Source organism: Rattus rattus, chromosome 18, assembly GCF_011064425.1.
Source record: "Rattus rattus isolate New Zealand chromosome 18, Rrattus_CSIRO_v1, whole genome shotgun sequence".
In the NCBI taxonomy this organism is placed as follows: domain Eukaryota; kingdom Metazoa; phylum Chordata; class Mammalia; order Rodentia; family Muridae; genus Rattus; species Rattus rattus.
Window position 1 is genome coordinate 39,246,511 of NC_046171.1, and position 22,914 is coordinate 39,269,424.

At 49.6% G+C, this 22,914-nt stretch overlaps 1 protein-coding gene across 2 annotated transcripts in view; it reads left to right on the top strand.

The window, feature by feature from the left end:
* Window positions 1-22,914, top strand: part of Fyn (FYN proto-oncogene, Src family tyrosine kinase) — a 207,703-nt gene that overhangs the window by 84,698 nt on the left and 100,091 nt on the right. For both annotated transcript variants that reach the window (XM_032889141.1, XM_032889140.1), the window contains one exon: window positions 4,482-4,551. Coding sequence is in view for 1 of the 2 variants with exons in the window: in XM_032889140.1 (XP_032745031.1) it covers window positions 4,482-4,551 (70 nt within the window). In the remaining variant the exon portion in view is untranslated. The remainder of the gene's footprint in view (window positions 1-4,481; window positions 4,552-22,914) is intronic.

Sequence of the window (22,914 nt, forward strand, 5' to 3'; positions counted from 1 at the left end):
CTGCATAGTAGGCTCCCTGGAGAGATGGTCGAGCATGTGCATGTGTGCACTAGTGTTAACCTGGCAGCCAAAGCTCTCGGTCAGCAGCCTGGCTAAAATGCCCTTCTCTGCAGCCCTCTGCTTAGAAGGCCTCCTGCAAGCTTCGTGGCCACAGTGAGACGTCTCTCACTTTCAAAGCATGGGTCTAGCCTATAAATGCTTCCCAGATGGCATGTCGTAGTTGGGACCTAAGCAGCCTGTGTCCCAGAGATTCATATATACAGTAAGGTGGAGGAGAAGGAGCCAGGGTCAGGAAGTGACAGGAGCTCTCGTGAGACACTCTCTCAGTCACTCACTCAGCAGGCGTAAGTTCCGGGCCAGGTACTGCACAAGCGCTGGGAACACAGCAGTGACCAAGGGGATCCCGTCCTTCCAGCTGGTAGCTGATGAGGCACCAGCCAGAACGGCAGCGGAGCAGCACTGGAGGCCGCTGGGACTGGGGAAGTTGGACGTAGGGAAGTGGGCAGGAAAGAGAAAGCAAAAGGTTCTGAGAGGCCGGACAGTGTGCTCACTGACTGACAGAACATTCCTTCTCATCTGCCCACCACAACAGACGCAGCATCAGTTCAGCCCCAGAGTAACCCTCTCCCCAGTGTGGCTATCAAGCGAGGACACACCAGAGTTGTCTGTTGGGACGTTCCATTCTCCACACCCATACACCACCCCATTCTCCACACCCATACACCACCCATTCTCCACACCCATACACCACTCCATTCTCCACACCATACACCACTCCACTTCTCCACACCATACACCACTCCATTCTCCACACCATACACCACTCCTACGTGGGGATCAATTCTACCTGTGGTTCCGTGTAGTCTGTTTGCGTTTCTCAGAAAGAGCTTTACTAAGAACCAGCAGCATCTAAAATGGCATAAATGCCTGCATAAGATACAGCCCTCCTGAGTTTTCCCAGACCAGGGAGCCCCCACCCCCCCACCCACTAATTCCACAAGGAGTCTAGCAGATCCAGAAGCCCCAAGCCCTTCCTACTGGAGGCTGGGACTGAGCAATTAGACTCCTATTGTCTCTGCAGGAAGTGGCATCCCTGTGACTTCTTGGGAAGGCAGCCAGTGACCACTCTGGTTAGGATAATTGGGAAAGTGCCGCATAGCCTCGGGCACATTGCGTCCAGCTGACTCGGAAGCCTTTGGAAATGCAGACAATAACCAGGGCGCTGCTGGGTCAGTTCCCTGAACAGAATGAATCGGCAGAGTTGGGACCCCTCAGAATGTGGGGTGTCCGTGCCTTGCCACTCTCTCCCTCTTCCAACATCACTTAGGATTGATTCCTTTAGACGTTTTCTAGAGCAGACTATGGAAAACTGCTCCACTCGTGGAGGCCTAAGCAGTGAGGGGTGCGTGGGAACTCAGAGGTGCTGGGCTCACCTACACTGTGCTTCCCTGTGTGCTCCTTAGCCCCAGGACCACCCGCATCCTCGGGCTACAGCAGCAGAGCTGTGAACATCCCAGGCAGTACACACAGGCAGGCGCACACGCACATGCACACACACACACACACGCACACACACACACACAGAAAACAACAACAGACAAAAGAGATCCCTCCGGAAGAGTGGGAAGTTCCCAGTAAAACGTTCTGTCTCATTGGCTTACATTGAGCTGCATGTTTATTGTTGACCCTATCACTGGCAAGAGTCTAGGGGTCTCTTGCGTCAGAGCCTCTCTACCCCTCATATACACAGAGTATACACAGCAGTCACCTGGGAGAGTTTTGTTCGAGTGAAGCCTCAGGGCCGGCAACTCCTATGAAATGTCCTGTCGGTGTTCTGGTGTCCTGCAAAGCCCTGAGCCGTTCTGATGCTCACCCCCATAGGGACCGTTGCCCCCTGCTCTCGAGGCACCGTGGCTGGGGGAGTATTTGTGAGGGCTCCCTTAGGAAGAGGACATCGAGAATAATCCAGTCTTGATGAGAACCATCCCTGTTCACAGAGTGTACTGAACGGTCGCCTTTAACCCAGAAGTCACACACAGCCTTGGCGTGCCCTAGAAACAGAAAGCACAAAGGGGGCCGTGCACTGTTGTGTGAGAGGGCACCCGAAAACAGCAACTCCTTCATGACTGCATACACATTGCAGGTCTAGAAACCAAAAATGCAGGAGACAAACCCCACTCTTCGCTATCCTCCAGTTGTTTTGACTGGTTACTAAAAGCATATATCCAAAGCCTAGTGGGGTGGCAGTAGAAAGGATTATGTGCTCATCAGCCTGGGGAGCTCCCGGAGAGGAGGAACACGCTGCCATGGCCCAAGAGTCACTGACATAATGTGAGATGGGGAAAACACTGCCAGCGGTAGATTTCTGCCCGAGCACTTGGTCACTCTGCCCTGGTTACTAACGTGGAGAAAATCGTTCTGCTTTCTTCACTTTGAAAAGGGATAACTATCCTGTGTTCTGTTTGCTTCTGGCAAAAAGCACACGGTCATCCCTTGATGAAGCTACTTAGATAAAAAGGATAATGTGGACAGCCCCTTGTCTACCATGACTCTGACTCATCCCAGATGCTGCAGGGCTTGGAACGGAGGATGTAGCCAGACGCTAAGTCGACCTACCTGAGTTTGCCATCTCTGGTCTCATATGCGAAGACATCACTCCTGGGGCTCTCTTTGATTTACCTGCCCCAGCACCACAGGGTCAGGTCTGCTTGATTGACAGGAAGTTGGATCTTGGTCCAGTTTCCAAGCGCCTTGCCACATGGCTCACCATTCTATACTATGCAAGACCCTGGGAGTTGGAGAGCTTCCTGGCTGCTCCAGACCACCGGAGGGAGGCCGCTGGACCTGATGCTCTGGAAAGGCAGGGACCGTACTTACCACTTATGCCCGTGTAGGCATCCAGGGTGTTACTTATCAGCGAATACTTGAACAGCTGGTCTGTTCCCAGACCTGTCAGTCATCGACACAAATGAAGCATCCACTCTCTAAAAAGGAGAGAACGTTTTGTTGCCTAACCTCAGTCATTTGTCATCTAAATATAGAATGCCACGATGTCCATCTACACTTGTAGGACCTCACAGGCTGCCAAAGAGATGAGATAATATTAATATCAGCCAAGCTTGTACAGTCAGTGTACCTAATCACTGATTGATTCAGACAGCACGGCGAATGCTTCCTTTACTGTGCGGGTGACAGGGGAGGGTATTATTAAACCGGGAATAAAGAGAGAAACAATGTGACTCTCCCAAACTAGGAAAATCAGTGAAACAATGGAAGCTAATGAGTATGAAGAGAGGTTTAAATCTGCTCTTAAAAATGACATTTAAAATGATTTTTGCGGAAAATCATTGACCTGTCTATCAGAGGAAATCCATCTCAACTTTGTTTTTCCACTGGGTAGCTGTTAAATATTTTGATAACTGAGCGTGGATGTGTTTTCCTTCTTTTAAACTCTGTGCATTCACATACTACATTGAAGTTATTAAAGACATTATCCTTTAAAAACGGAACAAACAGCAACAACGACAAAAATTCATTTAGAATTCTGGAAAATGCTACAGACTGACCTAGATAGTCCAGAAAGGCAAAAGGCGCCTGCCTAGGAAAATAGAAAATACCTGTGCCTTCTACTGTTAGGGACGGGACGGCACGGGACGGGACGGGACGGGGAGCCAGGAAGGCACTTGTCAGGCTACCCTGCTTGGGAATATGCACAAAGAAAGCCCGGGCAAGTATGAGTCGGGTGGTACCATCTCACGAGGAGTCCCAGCCGGGGTGTGGGCTCCGCAGTAGGTCTGGGACCTGGTGTATGTGCAGTGGAGGTGAGGAGCCATGCCAGGGCTCGCCAGGTCTCAGGTCAGGCAGTGGGGAGGCCAGTGGTCAAAGCTTAGGCTCCTTCAGCTCTTCCTAGTGCTGCTGCTGCTGCTGCTGCTGCTGCTGCTGCTGCTGCTGCTGCTGCTGCTGCTGCTGCTGCTGCTGCTGCTGGTTCCAACCGCTCTGTGTCCTGTACGGACTAAGTTAGTTCAATGTTGAAGACCCTGTGAAAGCGGCCGTCACGATTCCTGTTTTACAGATAACCAAGTAAGATTTACTAGAGACGAGAGAGAAGAGTAGCCCAGGACTCCCCCCACCCCCAGAGCTAGGCAGAAGGAAGAGCTATGATAAAGAGGAGAGGAATTGGCCTAGGGAGTTCCCCACTGTTCTCTTCCTCTCGGTCGTTTTAAAGGATTGGAGATTCTCAAATTTGCAAGCACAGTTTCTGATTGATTCCACTTTTCACAGGGTCCTTCGTTTTCCTTATTAGTGTATGCTAAAATAATTCATGAATTGGTTCCATTTTCCTGGGCAAACAAAGCAGAGGGGCAGCTGGTAAGGAGTTTGCTGAGTGACTGGGTGCCCCAGTTGGCGAAGAGGCACGGAGAGTGCGTCGGGCAGAGTGGCGCGGATTGTGACTAAGGTGTTTATCTGCATTGTTTTTTCAGGGTCAGTCCTACCGCTGGTTTAGAAGACATGTGGTGTATATAACGTTTGTGATAGTTGGTGGAAATTTGGGTAAGTGCTGTCACATTTATTTCTAACACATTTAGTATAAGTAAGGTGGTGCCCCCGAGGGAAAGCCCCTGCCCCACCCTGGGCATCTTTCAAATCTGTTCTAAACCTCAAATGAAAGTTTATTATTAAACGGGGCACCAAATTGGTATTTTCTGACAATATGCCTTTTTTTTTTCTGGTTAAAACTGATGTTATTAAGAGATCTGGGGTAGATTTTATAAAAATCTATTAAGTCTAGATTTGGGGAAGCTCAAAGGAAGGGCCCAGGACACCATTGGCAATTTAGTGTATGTTCTAAGACAGCTGTGTAATGGGAGGAATAAACTCACAGACGAGAAGAGCGGTGTCCAAAGCCGGGAGTTTGAGATGAACGGCATGTTGAACAGAGAGAAGTTGGCCACTTGAAGAATGGGAAACGAAAGGCAGTTCTCAGCAGGGCTTCCTGAAAGCTGCCCCAGGCTGGAGCAGAAGCTTGAGAGACCAAGAGCTGTCCTGACAGGCGGCAGCGAGGAGGGCAGGCTTTGGAGTCAGGGGATCTAGGTTAAATCTCTGTACCCACTGGTTGTTTTGTACCCTCGGGGTCTCAGGCTCCTCTGTCAACCAAGGCCTTTAATATTTCTGTTGTGGGAGCACGTGGGCTGAGAGGTGGTGGGGCATAGTAGTCGCTCCACGGAAGCCATGCTTCAGGACAGACTCCTTGTGTGGGGACAGTCGCCTCTGAAGATGAACCACTAGAAGGCTTTCAGCAGGAAGACTTGAGGAATGGGTTGTTCACACACATGGGACTTCACAGTGGCCACCACAGTAGCTTCTCCATCACTTTCTCCATAATGAGCCCAGAGAGGGGGATGGGAGGGAGGCGAGAGGGAGGGGTTGTTACTTGGGCCTCCTTCTGCAACCCAAGGAAGCCACAGTCAGACAGGCACAGCTAACGCAGCCTCCCTTCCTGCCACGGTTACAATGGAGTGAGGTCACATCCTTTGAGCTTTTGGTTCAAGTTCTGATACTACTCACTCACGTCAGGAAGAAGGGACAGAGCGAGGCACATGATCCGTTTGGTTCGTATGGACTTTTATTTGCAAACCTTCCTTTCGATCTTACCTCCTGTGGTTACGTGCCTTCACAGAGACCCAATTATTGGACAAACAGTTTGGTTTTGGGGTGGAGCCTTTACCTGCGTTTGGGAGAGAACCAACTGTGTCGTTGCTGCAGGGTGCTGATGATGTTAAGGCCACCTGCCTGGTTAGTGAGTCATGACATGGCCTCAGGAGGTCTCTACAGTAATCTCAGCCAGGAAGTCTCCTGTGCAGCTTTCCTAACCAGGGGTTCAAGTCTTCTCAGCGCTAAGGAGGAACGTGCCTATGGTAGCTTGCTGGAGGTACAGCATTGCAGCCGAAAGGGGTAGGCCTGGTTTCTAACCCACTAGCGAAATTTAATTATCACAATATAGGATTTACTTCCAAATAACTCGGGACACAACAGTCCCATGCATATAGAAATACTTTATCGCGGAGTGAGAACGCTTATTCTGATCTGATCGTTAGACCCTGCATACATGCATTAACTCACTGTGCTGAACCCAGATGTTTTATCTTAATGAAAAACAGAATAATAAACAATTAGGGGACACTAGGAAATTGTTTGAGAAGAGTGATCATATTGTCCCATATCTTAACTGTGGTGTTATTTATACGACTGTAGGCTTTTGTGGAAACCCACAGGACTGTCCAGTAAGGGGACTGGATTCACACTCTGTGTGAATGAAAGATTGAAAGAATGAATTGTAGAGGACAGTTATCTCAGCTGGTTAAAGTGTGATGGCCGAGAGTGACCTGCATGTGGGATGGGGGAGGGGGCTGAGGCTGAGCCCTTCCGGGCACACAGTGCCTGGCACACGGAAGAACCCACTGTGCCCCCTGCTGATCTTAGGCAGGTCGTGGCAGTGTCCCACACGCTCGTCCGCCATGTTTAGATGATCTCCTTCCTTTGCCACCCCCTGTCCTATGAGCTAAACTACCCCCTTCTGATCTTCCTTCTCTCTGATGTTATGTCCTTGTCCCACCCGTCCCATGAGACTCTTAGAAGAGGCTCCTGCTTTGCACCTGCCTAACACCGAAGCCCTGAGCCTGTCAGGATCTGGCCGGATTGCCTTGCCCCAGTAGATGTTAGTAGATTCCTAGCCCTAAACTCCTCCCGCCCATCGCCCTCAGTACTGAGCCTAGCGATGGGCCTGCCGTATTCTGTCGTGTGCTCTTCTGAGAATGGAGAAAGGAGGACAGCGTAGCAAATCCGTTTTCCCTGTCCTGATGACAACCGGTCCTGGCCCTCTTCAGCTGAGGCAGTGGGAGTGCCTCACTACGAGTCAGGAAACTTATGCATCTTAAAGCACAGCTTGTGAATACCTTGAGACACCAAGATTCCCCCTCTCCTCTCGGCCATATCAGTGTGAGAGATAAATGCAAGGAGAGATAAAAATGGTGGTTGTCCTCTGGGATCATTGTGCCTTCCCAGGAGGTGTCTGGTGATATTGAGGATGTTAGGACTATACGTGTGCACACACCCAGAGAATGACCCCACATGTCAGTGGTACTGAGACTCAGAGACTGGTGTTAGAGCCAGAGAAACTTCGAGTTTATATTTTAAAATATTTTAACGTGTGTGTACACACACACACACACACACTCACACTCACACTCACACTCACACATACACACACACAAACATACTCACACACACATACACACACACATACAAACACATACTCACACACACATACACACACACACACACACATACACACACACATACACACATCACACACATACACACATACACACACACATACACACTCACTCACACACTCACACACACACATACACACACACACACACACTCACACACCCATACACACATACTCACACACACACACACACAGCACACACACACACATGCACACACACATACACTCACACACACATCCACAGGCACACACACACATCCACAGCACACACATCCACAGACACACACACATACATACATACACATAGGCCTGAGACGCACCCAAGAACCCTGAGCCTCCAGGGTCTGAGACCCCTGACCTCGCCATTACCCCCAAGCACAAGCAGACATAAATGAATTCAGACAGACAAGAAAGGGAGGTTCTCACAGCCTGACCTCAGCATCTGCAGGCCCCAGCTTCCTCAGATGTGATCGTCTTCAGGTGAAATGGTGTTGTTGCCTGAGCTGGTCCTTGGTTTTGAATCAAGGAGAGTGATTCTGGTGAGACGAAGATGTGCTTAGGGAGGGGATCAAGTCTTTGGGTCCACAAGGCTGTTTGCCTCCGTTTGCCGTGACACCACGGTCTGGCTTAAATGAGTCGTTGAGCACTTTCGTAGCCCAGTATGGCTGCATTCACCGAAGCTGTGACACAGAACAGTTCTCTTAAAAAGACTTTACTTAATTATGGGGCCTATTTTGGGAGGGTAACTGTGCTTTTGGTGAGGTATATTTTAGGTTCCACTAACCCAGCTTCCAGGCCAGTAATATCTTCCCAGAAAGGGTGTGACATACGCTAAGGACATAAATATGTTCTTACGAAAGCTCTGGTAGGATGTTCTTTCGGCTTTCTGATCCTTTAGTCCTTTCTTGTACTTGTGCTCTCGTGAACGCAGCGGAAGCAAAATCTGCAAAGTCAGACAAGACAAGGCTGAAAGCCTTGCTTCAGATGGACAAGCCCAGAGATTTCAGAACTCTTAGTTGCCGATCCATGTCTTTAAGATGAAGGGAGCATGGGGGAATGTGCAGAAGTGTCAGAGGTAAACAGAGTTGAGAGAGGCAGTATAAATACTTTATAAATAGGCTTTATATGGGGCAAGTGTCCGGAGAGCTTCAGGTCCAGCCCCTGCCATGTTGGCCTATGGTCTGGAATAGGCATCTGTTTTCTCTCTTGTTCTTCTAGACACATGGCTTTAACGAGCTCCGCCTCCTGTACACAGCCTTCTGTGGCCTCACTGCTCTGCCTGTATAGGAAGATCCCACTTAGCCTTAAAGGAGACGCTAGGTATTTCTGCCCAGCCAGCATTTTCTAGGCCTAATTAAAAATGATTGATAAAGGGAGAAATCACATTGCATACGGAAATCAGCTTGTCGTTTATATGCTGTGGGGAAGCAGAGAAATGCTTAAGATGTTTTGCAGCGACCAATCCTGAGGGCAGAAGCGTTTCACTTGCATCCTGAGTCTGAAGGCCAGAGAATATGCCATGAGGAAGGTGGGAGGCAGCCCTTTACCAGAGGAGTTTCTAGAGAGGCACCAGGGTCCAGTTTGATTTTCAGTGGAGCTCCCTGGGTCCCTCAAGCTGATATGTCCTCCTGCTAAGAGGCTCTCTAGAAGGTTGGAGGCGCTAAACCGAGAAGCCCTGCCCCACCTCGGCTTTTGCTCAGAGTTTACACTCCAAGAGACCTTTGTGTGTTGCAGTCCGGCCCAGCCTCTAGGGTTCCCTTTGGAACATGTAAGGAGAGGTCTGAAGTTTGAAAGCCAGCCTGTGGGCGAGGAGAGTGGGGCCCATCCTCTGCCTGGTTTTGCAATCCTGATAGCTGAGGCTGTCCATGGCCATCCCTTTACCACTTGCTCACCGAGACAGGTGTCCTTTCTCTCCAGGACAGTTTTGGCGACATCCTGAACCAGATTCACTGAGGCTGATCCAGGATCTGCCGCCTTGCTCATGTACAGTAGCCCGTGGCTCTGCCATCTGCCCTCACTCCAACACTCACACCGCAGTGTGGCTCTAATCTGTAGCAGCGTGCAGAGGCCCTGACCGCTCACTTACTTAGGGGAGTGTTGTCAGAGTCAGAAGCTGTCGTGTATGCTAGCGTTGGGCTAGTTAGAGAAGGCTAGGCTAGAGCCACCTGGGTCGTACCTGACTCGATGTGCAGGTCAGGCTGCATGTCCAGATGCCATTCACACTGCTCCTGCAGGTTTACGAAGAGCTGCACTGCTCCCAAACCAGTTCTTAGGGGTGGAGTCCTATCACCAGGTGAAACCAGAGGTTCCTGGATTCGCCTGTGTAAGGCAGGGGCATTCGGTAACGTGTGGGAGCGTTTGTCATCCTCTGGAGAATTAGAGGCACTGTTGACAGGGAGTGGCGTGAGGGTGCCAGTTTGCCTTCAGAGCCTGGGAAAGACAGGGCTCTGCTACAGCATGTGTAGCACCGAGCTGAGAAGCACAGCTCAGTGCTGAGCCAAGGACACACAGTGGAGCCAGATGCACGCTCGTGGTTGGAATCGAGGTCCTCTGCAGCCGTCTGGATGGAAGGCATCTAAGTCCTCGCCGCTGCCTCACTGGGAACTCTGGACATGGGATGCAGACCGCTGTTCCGCAGAAGAGGTGTTGTGCTGGTCCTGGGCACAGGTTCACCGACACCTCATGGAGTGGCTGATCAGGCCCTATACCTGCCCTTCTGCCAGCCTTGCCCAGCACAGGAAAACGAGACCCTTCTGTTTGAGGGCAAGATGAGTCTAGTAAGATGCTCTGGCCGTGGATTTGTATCCAGTCTTAGCGAAAGAGAAACATCTGATGGGGTGGAGATGCCTCAGTTTCTTTGCCCTTCCTGAGGCCCCAAGTTCTGTCACTAACTCCCTTCTTGGTCAGCTCACAACTACCTGCAGCTCCAGCCTCCATGAACAGACAGACAGACAGATACAGATACACACACACACACACACACACACACACACACACACACACTCACTCACGAGCTCAAAAAATAAAAACTTAAGAACTCATTCTGACAGAGATATCGGTGTTAGCAGCCTGACTTTCGGATTTGCTCTGAGGCTTTATCCTGCCCCGAGGATTAGCACAGGCTGCTGACAGCCCTGTGTAAAGTTCGGTTTGGGTGTCAGCCAGCAAAGAAGCTGAAACAACGGCACGCTGGCTTGAATGAGCGTGTGCCAAATTCATTCCAGCGGCAAAATTGAATATGGAAGGAGAGACAGCTCAGCGGTTAAGAGCACTGACTGCTCTTCCAGAGGTCCTGAGTTCAGTTCCCAGCAACCACATGGCAGCTCACAACCATCTGTAATGGGATCTGATGCTCTCTTCACATGTGTCTGATGACAGCGACAGGGTACTCATATACATTAGATAAATAATATTTTTTTAAAAAAAGAATACAGAATGAGAGCGCATGAGGGCGAGATGCGCACACTGATGTTCAGGTGGGGTAGGTAGTACCTGCGCCCCACCGGCCACCCTCTGTGTCTGGAGGAGGAGGAGGAGGAGGAGAAGGAGGAGGAGGAGGAGGAAGAGGAGGAGGAGGTGGTGAAAGAGGGGGAGGTGGTGGAGGAGGAGGTGGTGGTGGTGATGGAAGTGGTGGTGGTGGTGGTGGTGGTTTTATTTTCTTTCGGCCTTTCTTCACCAGCTTTTAATATTTTATTTCATTTTTATCATGTCTGACCATGTCTCTCTCTGTGCCTGTATGGCATTTATGTGTACCTGAGCGCAGGTGTACAGAGGCCAGGGGTGAAGGATGCCCTGGAGCAGCGGAAGTTACAGGTAGCTGTAAAGCACTGGATGTGGGTGCTGGGAGTAGAGCGCAGATCCTCTGGAAGAGCAGTGCATGCTCTTACCTGCTGGGCCATCTCTCCACTACCCAAACCTACTGGTCAGTGGAATAAGTGATGGCACAGGCGCCTCGGAGTTACTTGAAGTTTCCATTTGTTCTGTGTATAGTACATTTGCCTTATTGTCCTCCAGTCATAGATAAAACGTGTCAGTGATTTTGAGACATCTAGAAACAGCGGGTATCTCGATGTTTCGGTTCTGCGTATGAATCTGTGAAAACAGAGATTAAACCGTTTTCAGGAGGAATGCATCATAGGTGGTGCCTGGTGTCTGAGATGATGTCACACCACAGGGCAGGTGATGTCAGCTTGTTCTCCATCCCGGGGCGCAGACCTAGCCTTCTCTCGTCTGTAGTGTCGGGTGTCTGCATAATCTTTGTCTGGATCCTAGTTACTTTTGGAAGACTCCCTGATGGGTCGTGCTCTCTCTTGTCTTGAATTCTCTGTACCATATGATGTACGTCTTCCTGCGTTTGATTTTTATGGTAGGCAGCTAGATTTTATTGTATCTCTCTTGCCTTTAGGGATCAGGGGGAGTAACTTCCGCAGGACGATTCTTATAACCTGGGTCTCACTGCCTCCCCGCGTGTAGAATTCCTTTCGCTTTCTGATTGCACATATTTCAGATGGCTGCTGTAACTTGCAGAGGCCACCCAGCCGGTGAAGTGGAGCACACATCAAGCCACCTCTGTCCTTCATGGCTACCCAGGGTCTCTCAGTGCCCCCATGCCCAGGATCCCCTCTGGAGTTTCCCACTCTCTAGTCCCTGCCTCAGGCTGCAGATCTGCCAGTCTGGGAAGGTCCCCAAACTCCTGGGGAGATACAAGACTCCTGAAAGGAGCAGGTGCTGTTAGAGTCCCGATGAGCAGGCCGGACACTGCTGGAAGTCTGGGTCTGTGTTTGTCCCGTCCTGGCTTACATATATACCCGCAGTTGCTTGTTCATGGAAGTTCAGGCGTTTGCAGCCAGCACTGCTGCTGGCTGGGCTGCCTGATGGCAGGTCATGTTTACAAACACATTTTCCTTTGTCGTTTGAGTGTTTGTTCCTCACAGTTTCTTCTCTACATAAGAAACTATTGTCCTGGAGTGAAACGGTGACACTGCTTTGATTAACATGTTGTTAGGTTTGCAAAGAAGGGAAAGCTGGTTTTACAAAGGCATTGTTTAACGGGGTTATTTAATACTGCAAGGCACTGGATTTCCTTAAATCAAAGCCTGAGATTTCTGATTAGTTGATTAAAAGCACAGAAGTAGATATTTCTTATGCAGCCTTTAAATAGCACTTCCCTCTGAATATTGTAGTTTTCCTTTCACACTGCCCCAAGTCCTGCGTTTGCCCATTTTGTACTCCCTTGTCTTCCGTGTGTATCAGTGTGTACACAGCACAGGAAAACCTGTAGCATGTGCCCATGAAAGGACTAAAGCAGACAGAACAGCTTCTAGGAGGGCCCTGGCTGAGAACGGCACTTGTGAGGTCCGTCCTGCTCTAGTCTAGAATTACTCTAGTTTGGAGGGCAGCAGCAGAACAGAGCTTCTGTCAGGTTCCTTCACTGTTGGAGACCTCCACCCTTTCCCCGTTTAACGGATTAACAACCCTCTAGGCACAGAGGGGCAGTACCCTGCCAATTAGCCTTGATCACTCGAATCTGTTGTCATTATTTTTCCTGCTTCCTAAAGGGAAAATTGTCTGCTAACCAGTATGAACCAGAACGTATTCTCTGACAAGTTACCTCCTGGCTTATGGTGTTTATTCAAACCATCCCAGCCTTCCAGCGGCCATGCTCCACCACTGGCTTGGACTCACTAGTGCAGACTGAAACATTGTCTCAACACCAGTCTGTAAAAAGAAACCAGTAAACTTGATGTTTAAAATGTATCTTATCTAACCCAGTGTATACCCAAAATGTTACTGTTTGCCTTGTAACCTTTAGACTACCTCTCTGAAACTCCATGTATCTTAACCTTCCAGCATGTCTCACTTTGGGGGAGTCGCGTGTTCAGGTGATTCCTGGCTGCATTCCTGGACCCCAAGCAGGCCCAGGTCACAGCAGCTTGGTCATTGGCTTGAATTTCTCCAGAGAAACATAATCAGTATCCTCACCTCCCCCGAATCTGAGGCCACATTCTTCTTCCTCCCTGTGCCACTTCCCCTGTCACCCTAATTACAGGGAGATGCTTAGTGTGACCATAACTGCCAATTCAGCAGTTTGCCTTTGCCCTGGCTGCCAGGGAGGCTACCGCCTGGAAATGCTGGCACATGCTAGAGCATAGTTCTGCTTTCTCTGTGGTACTTTCCACCATGCTCTTTCTCTTAGAAGTAACTTGATGGCATTTTTTTTTTCAAGACCAAGTTGATGGTATAGTGCATTCCTTCCTAATCAATAGAGTCTTTAAATATTTGTTATCCAGTAGTTTCTCAGTGATACCATCGGTATTATATATTCTTAAGTGTCAGAAGTGCCTCCTTTGAGGGGATGGTCTTGGGAGATGGAACCTGCCGTCTCAGTCTTCAGAGTAACGGGTTATAGACATCTCTGCCACACCCAGTTTTATGTCTCTCGTTTGTTGTGTTATTCTGTCTCATTGTGTGTGTGTGTGTGTGTGTGTGTATGTGTTGCACACATGTATGTGTTGTATGTGTTGCGTGCATTTATGTGGGGGTGCACTCCCTCATGGTTAAATGCAGAGACCCAGGATTGGTGTAGATGCCATTCTCTGTTGCTCTCCACCTCACCTTTTGAGATAGGTTTTCTCCCTGAAAGAACCCATCATTACTTTGGCTAGCAAGCCTGGCAAGCCTGCTGCTCTTTCTGCACACTCCCAGCATTGGGGCTACTGGCCTATGTCACAACACCCAGCATTTGTATGGGTGTTGGGGATCCTGACTCAGGTTTCGGGTCCTCATGCTTACACAGCAAGCACTTCACCCTTTAAGCCATTTCCCCAGCCCAGTGTTTCGTTTTGACTGGTCAGATATTTCCCAATGTTACTATATATTATACTATCATATATTAAAGCGTCAGAAAAGTCAGGTTCTGTTTCTGTCAGATGTGGCTCGCTGTCTGCTGACACCATCGCATGAACCATTAGACCATGATCATGGTGTGGGGAGGAGGCTGGCAAAAGAATGGGGCCAGAAGCCTGGATCTACAGTGATCACCCACACACACACTGAAGTTCGGTAGGGAAAGGTCGTCTCATGTTCTTGATCGGCGCCCAGACCCACATCTCCCACCACTCGCTGACACACTGGATACACCAGCAGCCAGCAGCAACCGGAGGAAGGGTGGCACCCAAACCGGCTGCCGTCCTGAGCCATACATGGGTTCTGCTGGTTCCCTCAGTGATGTGGCTCTTCCTCCTCACAGCCTGCCTGAGACCTGCCCTCCAGGTTGCTGTAGGGATGAGGCTGTGAGGTCAGAACAGTGGGAAAGGCTTTCTCCTTACCCACCCATTCCCTAAAGCCATGCTCACACGCACAACACTCTTCTTATTCTGCCTTAAAGCCATCTTTTTTTCAGTGAGCGACCAGCTCCTGTTCATCTCACAGGGTCTTTTTAGTGGCCGTGTTAGTACTGAGTAGCCACAGACTGTCATTGACTCTGACAAGTGTCTCTCTGTCCCCAAGTTTAGTTTATCTCCTGAGTACAATGTTTTACTTTTGTGTGTTACACTAATGGTTAGCTGAGACAGGAGGAACAGCGGAAAGGACATAGCAAAGGCTTTGGGTAGACAAAACTTACTTAAGTGGCCTTTGACCTGCAGCCTTTCTCAGAATCTCTTGAGGAGGTAGCAACTGTCTCAGTGCCCCGTGGGTGTCCTGGGAACTGGGCCCAGATGAGAGTGTAAGAACCTCTTACTTGGACTCCGTTGTATTCATTCATCAGTCTTAGGGAGGATGGAGCAGTGGGCAGTCTAGACCTTGACAGACTGTCCTAAGATGTGTGCATATACACAACTTCAACACTGTCAAGCTTTTTCAAAATTTTCCCCCATGGGGGATATTTTGTCTATCAAACTCTCTGGAGTTTGCAGGTAGAGTGTGTGGTTGGTACCGCCCCGGGAAATCAGAGGGGCAATCAGTCATGGCACATGGTAGAGAGTGATTTATTTAATGGATAAAAATAATACCCTGCAATTACTGTTGGGGGGCAGGGAGGGGGGTTGTGCTAGGAATGCACCTGTAAAGCAGAGTGGGAACAGGAGGTCCATAAACACACACTCACACTCTCACAACCTACACTCACACTCTCTCACGCTCACATACACCACACATATACACTCACACTCTCTCACACTCACACATGCCTCACACACACACCATATACAGTCACACACTCTGACACATACATACCACAAAAACACACACTCGTACTCTCTCACACTCACACACACCACACAGTCACACATACTCTGACACACATACACACATACCACACACAGTCAGTCACACACACTCTCTCACACACATATACACATACTACACAGTCACACACACTCTCTCACACACATACACACATACCACACAAACAGACACACACACCACACAAACACACACTCACACACACCACACAGTCATGTACACTCTCACACGCATGCATACATACCACACCCACATTCACACATACCACACACAGTCACACACACACACACACTTTCACACACACACATACTACACACAGTCACACACACACTCTCACACACATACACACACACCTCTCTCTCTCTCTCTCTCTCTCTCTCTCTCACACACACACACACACACACACACACACACCCCTCCACACATCGGTACCATCAGAAAGTGTTCACAGAGAAACCATAGAACCCAGCTGTTGAGGCACCAGAAGGTGAAGAACATGCCACCATTTTGTTTTAGGAGCATTAATTCTTAGTATTAACCTGATTTCTAGCTCAATATATCTTACGGTTTTAGACGAGCCATGGGCAAAACGATAAAGTGTTATTGTGTCTGTCATTCACGGTTCGCAGACAGCTGCATTGTACTTACATGGGTACTGGATGCTCATGATAAAAATCAGGTTTCCCTCACAAGATTCAGTGAAAGATGCTGTCCTGTGCCCAGAGGAGGGCGTGCACACAAGGGCCGATCTGTTGTTCAGACAGCCTGATGCTTCTCCCATGGTGTTGGTTCATTCTTAAGGGAGGGTCGCTGGAGAAGCTCTGCTCCTGCTTTCTCTTGCTTCCTCTCTCACCCTGTGATCATGGACCAGCTGGGCTCCACAGAAGCCAGGCCGAACTAAGATCCAAATCAGCCTCTCTCCTCTGAAGCTCTGTTACTACAGCAGAAGATTGGAGCCTTCTGACCTGCACTGAAAATACAGTGTGGACAGCACCGTCCCCCACCCGGCACTCCATGTGTCCTGCCGTACCTGCTGTCTGTCCACGGGACCCTTTGATCCTACAGAGCAGTGGTGCTCAACCTTCCTAATCCTGAGGCCCTTTAATTCAGCTCCTGAGTTGTGATGACCCCCAGCCATAAAATTGTTTTATTGCTTCTTCACAGCTGTGATGTTGCTCCTGTTAATGAATTGTCAATGAATACCTGACCTGCAACCCCTGTGGGGTTGAGGCTCACTTCCTCAGGGCACAATGAGGACATTTCACCTCGACCCTTTCATTGTGCTGTGGTAGAGAGGGACATCAAGAGCCAGTCACACTGCTGTGTTTAAAAGGCTGGTTTCCTGAGGTGGCCTGGGTACTGGAAGCCTCATGGCTAATTTTTCTATTTCTCAACTCTAAAAGCAATACAAGTTGCATATCTTCATTCTGATGGGGTGGGGTGATGACCAGGCTTGGGACTGGTTTACTCACTCACATATGTATGTATGTATGTATGTAGGTATGTAGGTATGTATGTATGTATGTATGTATGTATGTATGTATGTATGTGGATTTTTATTTTGTTTCCCAAAACAGGGTTTCTCTGTGTAACCCTGACTGTCCTGGAACTCTCTCTAGACCAGACTGACCTCAAACTCACAAAGATCCGCCTGCCGCTGCCTCCCATGTGCCACCGCCACCCGGCAAAAGATTTATTATCTATCTTATGTACATGAGTGCTGTGTCTGCATGTTCACTTGCTTGGCAGAAAAGGGCATCAGATCCCATATAGATGGTTGGGAGATGGTAATCCGGGTCCTCTGAAAGAGCAGCCAGTGCTCCTAACAGCTGAGCCACACCTCTGCAGCCTAGTTTGGGGCCTTAAACAGAGCAGTGGACAGGCATTGGGCCTAGCACGCGTTTGAAGCAGAGTCTCATTACCATCTGTGGACTCATGAGCAGGATACCCTCTCCTCTATGAACCTCAGTTTTCCCACCATCCGAAATGGTGGTTGTTTCACAGATTACAGAAGATAGGAACCTCGGGGACGACCGTAACTCTCCACTTTCCCTCGTGGCCCCGGGTCGGTCTCCATGTTCTCTTCCCTCAGAGCTTTTCCAGTCAGCCTTGGCCCTGCTCCCTGACCTGGAAAGGCTGAGGCAGCAGCAGAGCCTTCTGTGGTTCCTGTCCAGCCGCCTCCCACCACATCCAGCGGTTACTCCGCTTCATGTGCAGTCCAGCAGCAAAGCCGCTCCACCTCGGTGCCTCACTGGGCTACGAGAGCTCCTTTCCTCCTCTCCAGAGTCCTTCTGAGGAAAGACGGCAGTTCCGATCACTGTTTACTCTGGCAGAGAACCCGGCTCTAGTTCCCAGCACACACCACACTCGGTTTCTTTTTATAGATGACACCTTCCTCGTGATCCCTCATACTGGAACAACACTCTTCTGTGTGTGTCCCACACGGTGACTAAAAGAACAGTGTGATGTGGTCTAGAACCCTTAGCACATCAGAGAAACAGACACAGGCCACCCCCGGATGCTCGTTTCCATCTAGGACCCCTCTGGTGTCTGTTAGTCAGCTCGGGGAGCTGTAACGCAAGGCCTGAGACCGAGGGGCGAGGGGCGCTAAGCAGAGAAGCACATTTCCCACGGTCTGGAGACTAGAAGTTTCTAGAAGGCCTGTCTCCTCAGCTTGCAGATCGCAACCGCCTCCCTGCCTCCTCTCGTGGCCCTTTCTGTGTATCATACCTTCCATTATTTCTTGTTTTAAAATTACTTCTTTGGGTTTTTTGTTTGTTTGTTTTTTTAATTATTATTAGTTGGTCTCACTACGTAGCCCAGGCTGGCCTTGAGCTTGCACAGTCTTCCTGCCACATTCTCCACAGTGCTGGGTCTAAGTCAGGATTCTTTCTCTTACTGACTTAGTTTGATGTTTTGCTTTTGTTTTGTTCTGTTTCAGAAAGTAAGTAAAGTAAAAATGTCAAAAGAGAAGAAAGCAGGGTGGGGTGGGAGTGGCACTCACCTTCCATCCCAGCACTCCAGGAGGCAGGGGCAGGCAGGTCTCTGTGAGTTGGCGGCAAGCCTGGTCTACATAGTAAGTTCCAGGACAGCCAGGGCTACACAGTGAAATTATGTCTTATGGGAGAAAAAAAAAAAAAGCAAGCAGACAAAAACAAACAACCCCCCCCAAAAAAATTTAAAAAGCCGCCTAGCCTGGATGTGTAGCACAGGATGGTCCTGAACTTCTGATTCTGCTACCTCCGCCTCCCATGTGCTAGGGCACAGAAACGCACTGACATATCCAGCCGTATATGGTGTGGGGATCCAGCTAGAACTTGTGCACCATGGGTAAGCGCTCTGATGGATTTCCATCCAGGCTTCCTCCCCTCTTTGAAAGACCTCCACCTGTGGCCTTATTAACCTTAGTCACCTCTTTCAAAGTCCCTGTCTCTAGATACAGTCGCCTTGAGAGAGGGGGTTCCGTCCATGAACCCTAAGGTGACAAGATTCAGTCCATCATCCACAGATATAAAAATACTGCCAGGCTGACTGTGTGCACATAAGCGAAGTTCCCTCTCTCAGGAACTTTCTCTCTGTTAGGAACTTTTTCCTTCTCCTGCTTTGTTCGGGGAACTCCACAGAATGGCCAACGGTTCTGGTCTCTGTGGTAGCTCACCCAGTCAAGCTGCCTTCACAGGATCCTGTCCCTCAACATCCGCACCCCTGTCCTGGGACAAGACTCCCTGACTTGCTGTCCCATCTCTGGCTTTCCCTCAGCCCTCGCTGTGTCTTCCTCGGCAGGCAGTGAAGTTGGAGAGAATGAGTCTCAGTAGGAAGGAAAAGAGTGGGGACTAGGCAAGAGCGTGGCAGTTGTGTTCTGAAGGACATGGTGTTTTCCTTTTGCTCCTGTGTAACAGTGTCTGTTCTCCAAGTCCCCGAGTCTGAGAGCCTTTTAGCTCTTCAAGTTTGAGTTGGTAAGCAAGGGGAGAGAATGCAGTCTAATGGGGTGCTTAGCTAACCCACCCCTGACTTAACAGAGGGAGACCGCTCACCTAAAAATGGTCCTGATTCTGCTAAGTCAGAGGCCCCACTCTCCTCAGCCTGCAGATGAGCTGGAGGCCCAGCACTATGCAAAGTATTGATTCTCATAATTAATACGCTGGAAAATGTGGTTTCTGCACTTTCTGCCAGCACAGAGGTTCTCACCCTGGAGTGAGATCACCTGGGGAGCTTTCACAGCACCCTGAGCAGCCGTGCTCCCCCTCACCCTCCCACCTCCTACAGCACCCATTGAGAGAGGTGATGTGGGCACCCCAGCTCTGACTCATTAGCCACAGCCTCGACGCTTACCACAGGGGCTTCTTACTAAATCTTGCAAACACGGGAGACAGTAGACTCAGTTTTTATTTCTGCTTGACAAAAGTCAGTAGCAAATTGGCTTTTCAAAACATTTAGTGGTAGGACGTTTCCATTCAGAAGAGTAAACAGTAACAAAAGGCCGCCATGAGCTTCGCAGGCTCCAAGCAGGAGCCGTTCTTGATTATCTTCTCTCCGAACTGATGCTGTTATTTTTTCCAGCTGCTTCAGTCTTGTTCTATAAATTAGGAAGGAAACGTAGTTTGAGAGCCAGAGTTGGCGGTGAGACCCGACCACGTACTGAGCTGGAATGAGGCGTGTACTTCCCATGCTACCCTGGCCCCTTCGCAGTACCCAGGGATGCTGCTGCCAGCCTTTTATGTGTGGAAACCGAAAACACTAGGAAACTACATATCTGCAAAAGGTCTCCCAGCTAGTGAGGGCCCAAGTGTGAATCCACCCACACCCCTAAGAGTGAAAACCTTGAAAAAATAATAGTTGTAAGTTCCGTGGGACAGGCTGACGGGCAGGCAAACCGTAAGCAAACACATTGTAACGTCAAGGACAATGGCGTTTAACTTTGGGTGTTCAAAGCGAGACTTGGAACCTGGGCAGTGAAAGTTCTCACTGTAAAATGTTGATGCTGGCGGGGGGGGGGGGATATCAGCAGAACAAAGCTAGTCTCCACCGGCAAGCAGCAGATGAAACAAAAGCTGTTTCCAGAACTTTCTGCCCCATGAGACTGATTTGAGACTCGCCTGGATTCTCATGGAGGTGGAGGAGAAGCAGCACAGTGAAGAAGTGGAGTGTCTCCCAGAAGGCCGCTCCGCCGTGGGCCTGCTGCCCAGTAAGCTTCCTCACTCAGCTGTCCTTGGGAAGTCCAAACCAAACAGGAAAGATGACCCTTTCCTCCAGCTTAGGCGACTTATGTAAGACGCCTCGTGATGCCTTCCCATCGTCGTCGGAAGAACGCTGCACACACAGCACACGTGTGGAAGTGATTCCCACACGCAAGAGCATACAAGAAAGAAAAAAACCCAGCCACCTGCTCCGGTGTGCTTCAGTCCAGCTTTGATGACGAGCCGGCCTATCCTGTAAATGCTACCCCTTGACTCTATAGACGGGGATGGTTGGCGGTAGAGATGCTCATTCAGGGGATGCATGATGGAGTTTTCCTGCTGAAGGGAAAGGAGATCCTGAATGGGTCCCTGGTCCCTGGTGTGGCCCAACAGAGAGCTCTTTGCATCACAGAACCCTGGGTGTTCCAGTGTAAGGAAGGCTCTATATTTCTGCTTCAGGCTGATGGGGAGACCGGAGCAGCCACCTCCAAACTCCATGGTCCCTACAGATTCCTAAATGATCAGTTTACTAGGAAACCAAGACGGTTTAACAACAACCCTCTCACTGACTCTCGGCCTCACTTTACAAATCCCACCTGGCTCTGGAAACATGACTCCGGTATTTACACGGGTAGACTGTTCTTCCAGATGCCAAGAGCATCCCTTAAGCGAGAAGCACCCTCTTGCTTCATTCAGAAGCTTTGTGATCAGTCCGGGCCGTGAGCTCCGTCGCCATCTTTACTGCCTTTGAGATTTGGGTAAAGTTGCCTAGGTTCTTTGGGGCTCGCTCACAGAATAATTGTAAATTCTGAACTTGGAAAAAAAAGTATATGAATACAGCTAGCGTCGCTTCTGGTTCACAGCAAGTGCCGTTTTCTCTGACAGAGGGGTGTGCCATGTTGTGGAGTTGATCGAGAGACCACTCGTTACACCCTTAGGCCCTAGCCCTGCCTCCAGCAGCTGAAGGTGTGAACACATCCGTTCTCACACCGTAGTTCTGCCATGTGAAAATGGACCCTCTGTTTGCCACGATTCTGTGTGAGGTGTTTGGGGTGGTGCTTTTTCTTTTTAAAAATACTTCCTGGGTTTGGAGAGGTAGCTCAGACATCAAAAGCACTGTCTGTTCTTCCAGAGGTCCTGAGTTCAATTCCCAGCAACTACATGGTGGCTCATAACCATCTGTAATGGGATCCAATGCCCTCTTCTGGCCTGCAGTCACACATGCAGGCAGAATGCTGTATACATAATAGATGAATAATTAAAAAAAAAAAACTTCCTATGTAATTACTCCTAAGAAGGGCTGGTGTGTGAGTGGTGAATGGTGGGACCCAGAAAGGGTGACAACTGGTGACATTCCTGTACAGAAAGCAGGGGAGACAGGATCAAAGTGAGACTGAAATCAAAGGCTGGCATTTCTAAGCACTGGAACTCTTGCCAGGGGAGGCTTAGTTCCACCGTGCTGAAGAGCGTGGGTGCTGCATTTCCGCTCATTTCCCCTCCACAAGCCTGAATGCAGCCTGGACTCCTCTGCCAGCCTACTGCATGAGGCTGGCAGGGTGCTGGGCTGTGTGGGCCACCGCAGCATTCCTGCCCACACAGGCTACATGCTGCCCTTCTCCCAGAACGATGTTTATTGTTTCACGTTGTCTCCCTGCCCCAAGCTTGTTTGTTCCGTTTCGCATGGCACACATTAAACTTGTTGTTAGGTCTTCAGGAGAGCCTTGCTTATGGATCTTCTGTCCTTGTTTGTCCCTGCCTGCCAGCGCCAGCCAGGCACTGGAGACACATGTCCCGTCTCCTCCACAGCTGCCAGGAGCTCAGTATTGGGTTTCCGTAAATGTAAGCAGCTGGAAGGGTGTGGAGGAGTGGGAGGCAATTAGAGGCTTCCTCCAGGCAATGTGGGTGTGCACACTCTCTCTGGGTGTGTGCCTCTTGTTCATTTGTATTTTCCATTCGGGTATTGTCGGGTGTTGTTGTTGTTGTTATTGTTGTTGTTGTTGTTGTTATCGTTGTTGTTCGGCTGCTGGTGGCAGCAGCTTGCAAAAGGCATGACTTGCTGAGTTTTTGTTTGACTACACTTTTCATAGTGAGGGCTGGGCAGGGCAAACCGAATGGTGGTAATTCTTCATATTTAATGAATTCTGCAACTTAAAAGGATGTTTTCATATACATCAGTCTCTCATTCAGTCTGGACACAGGCCC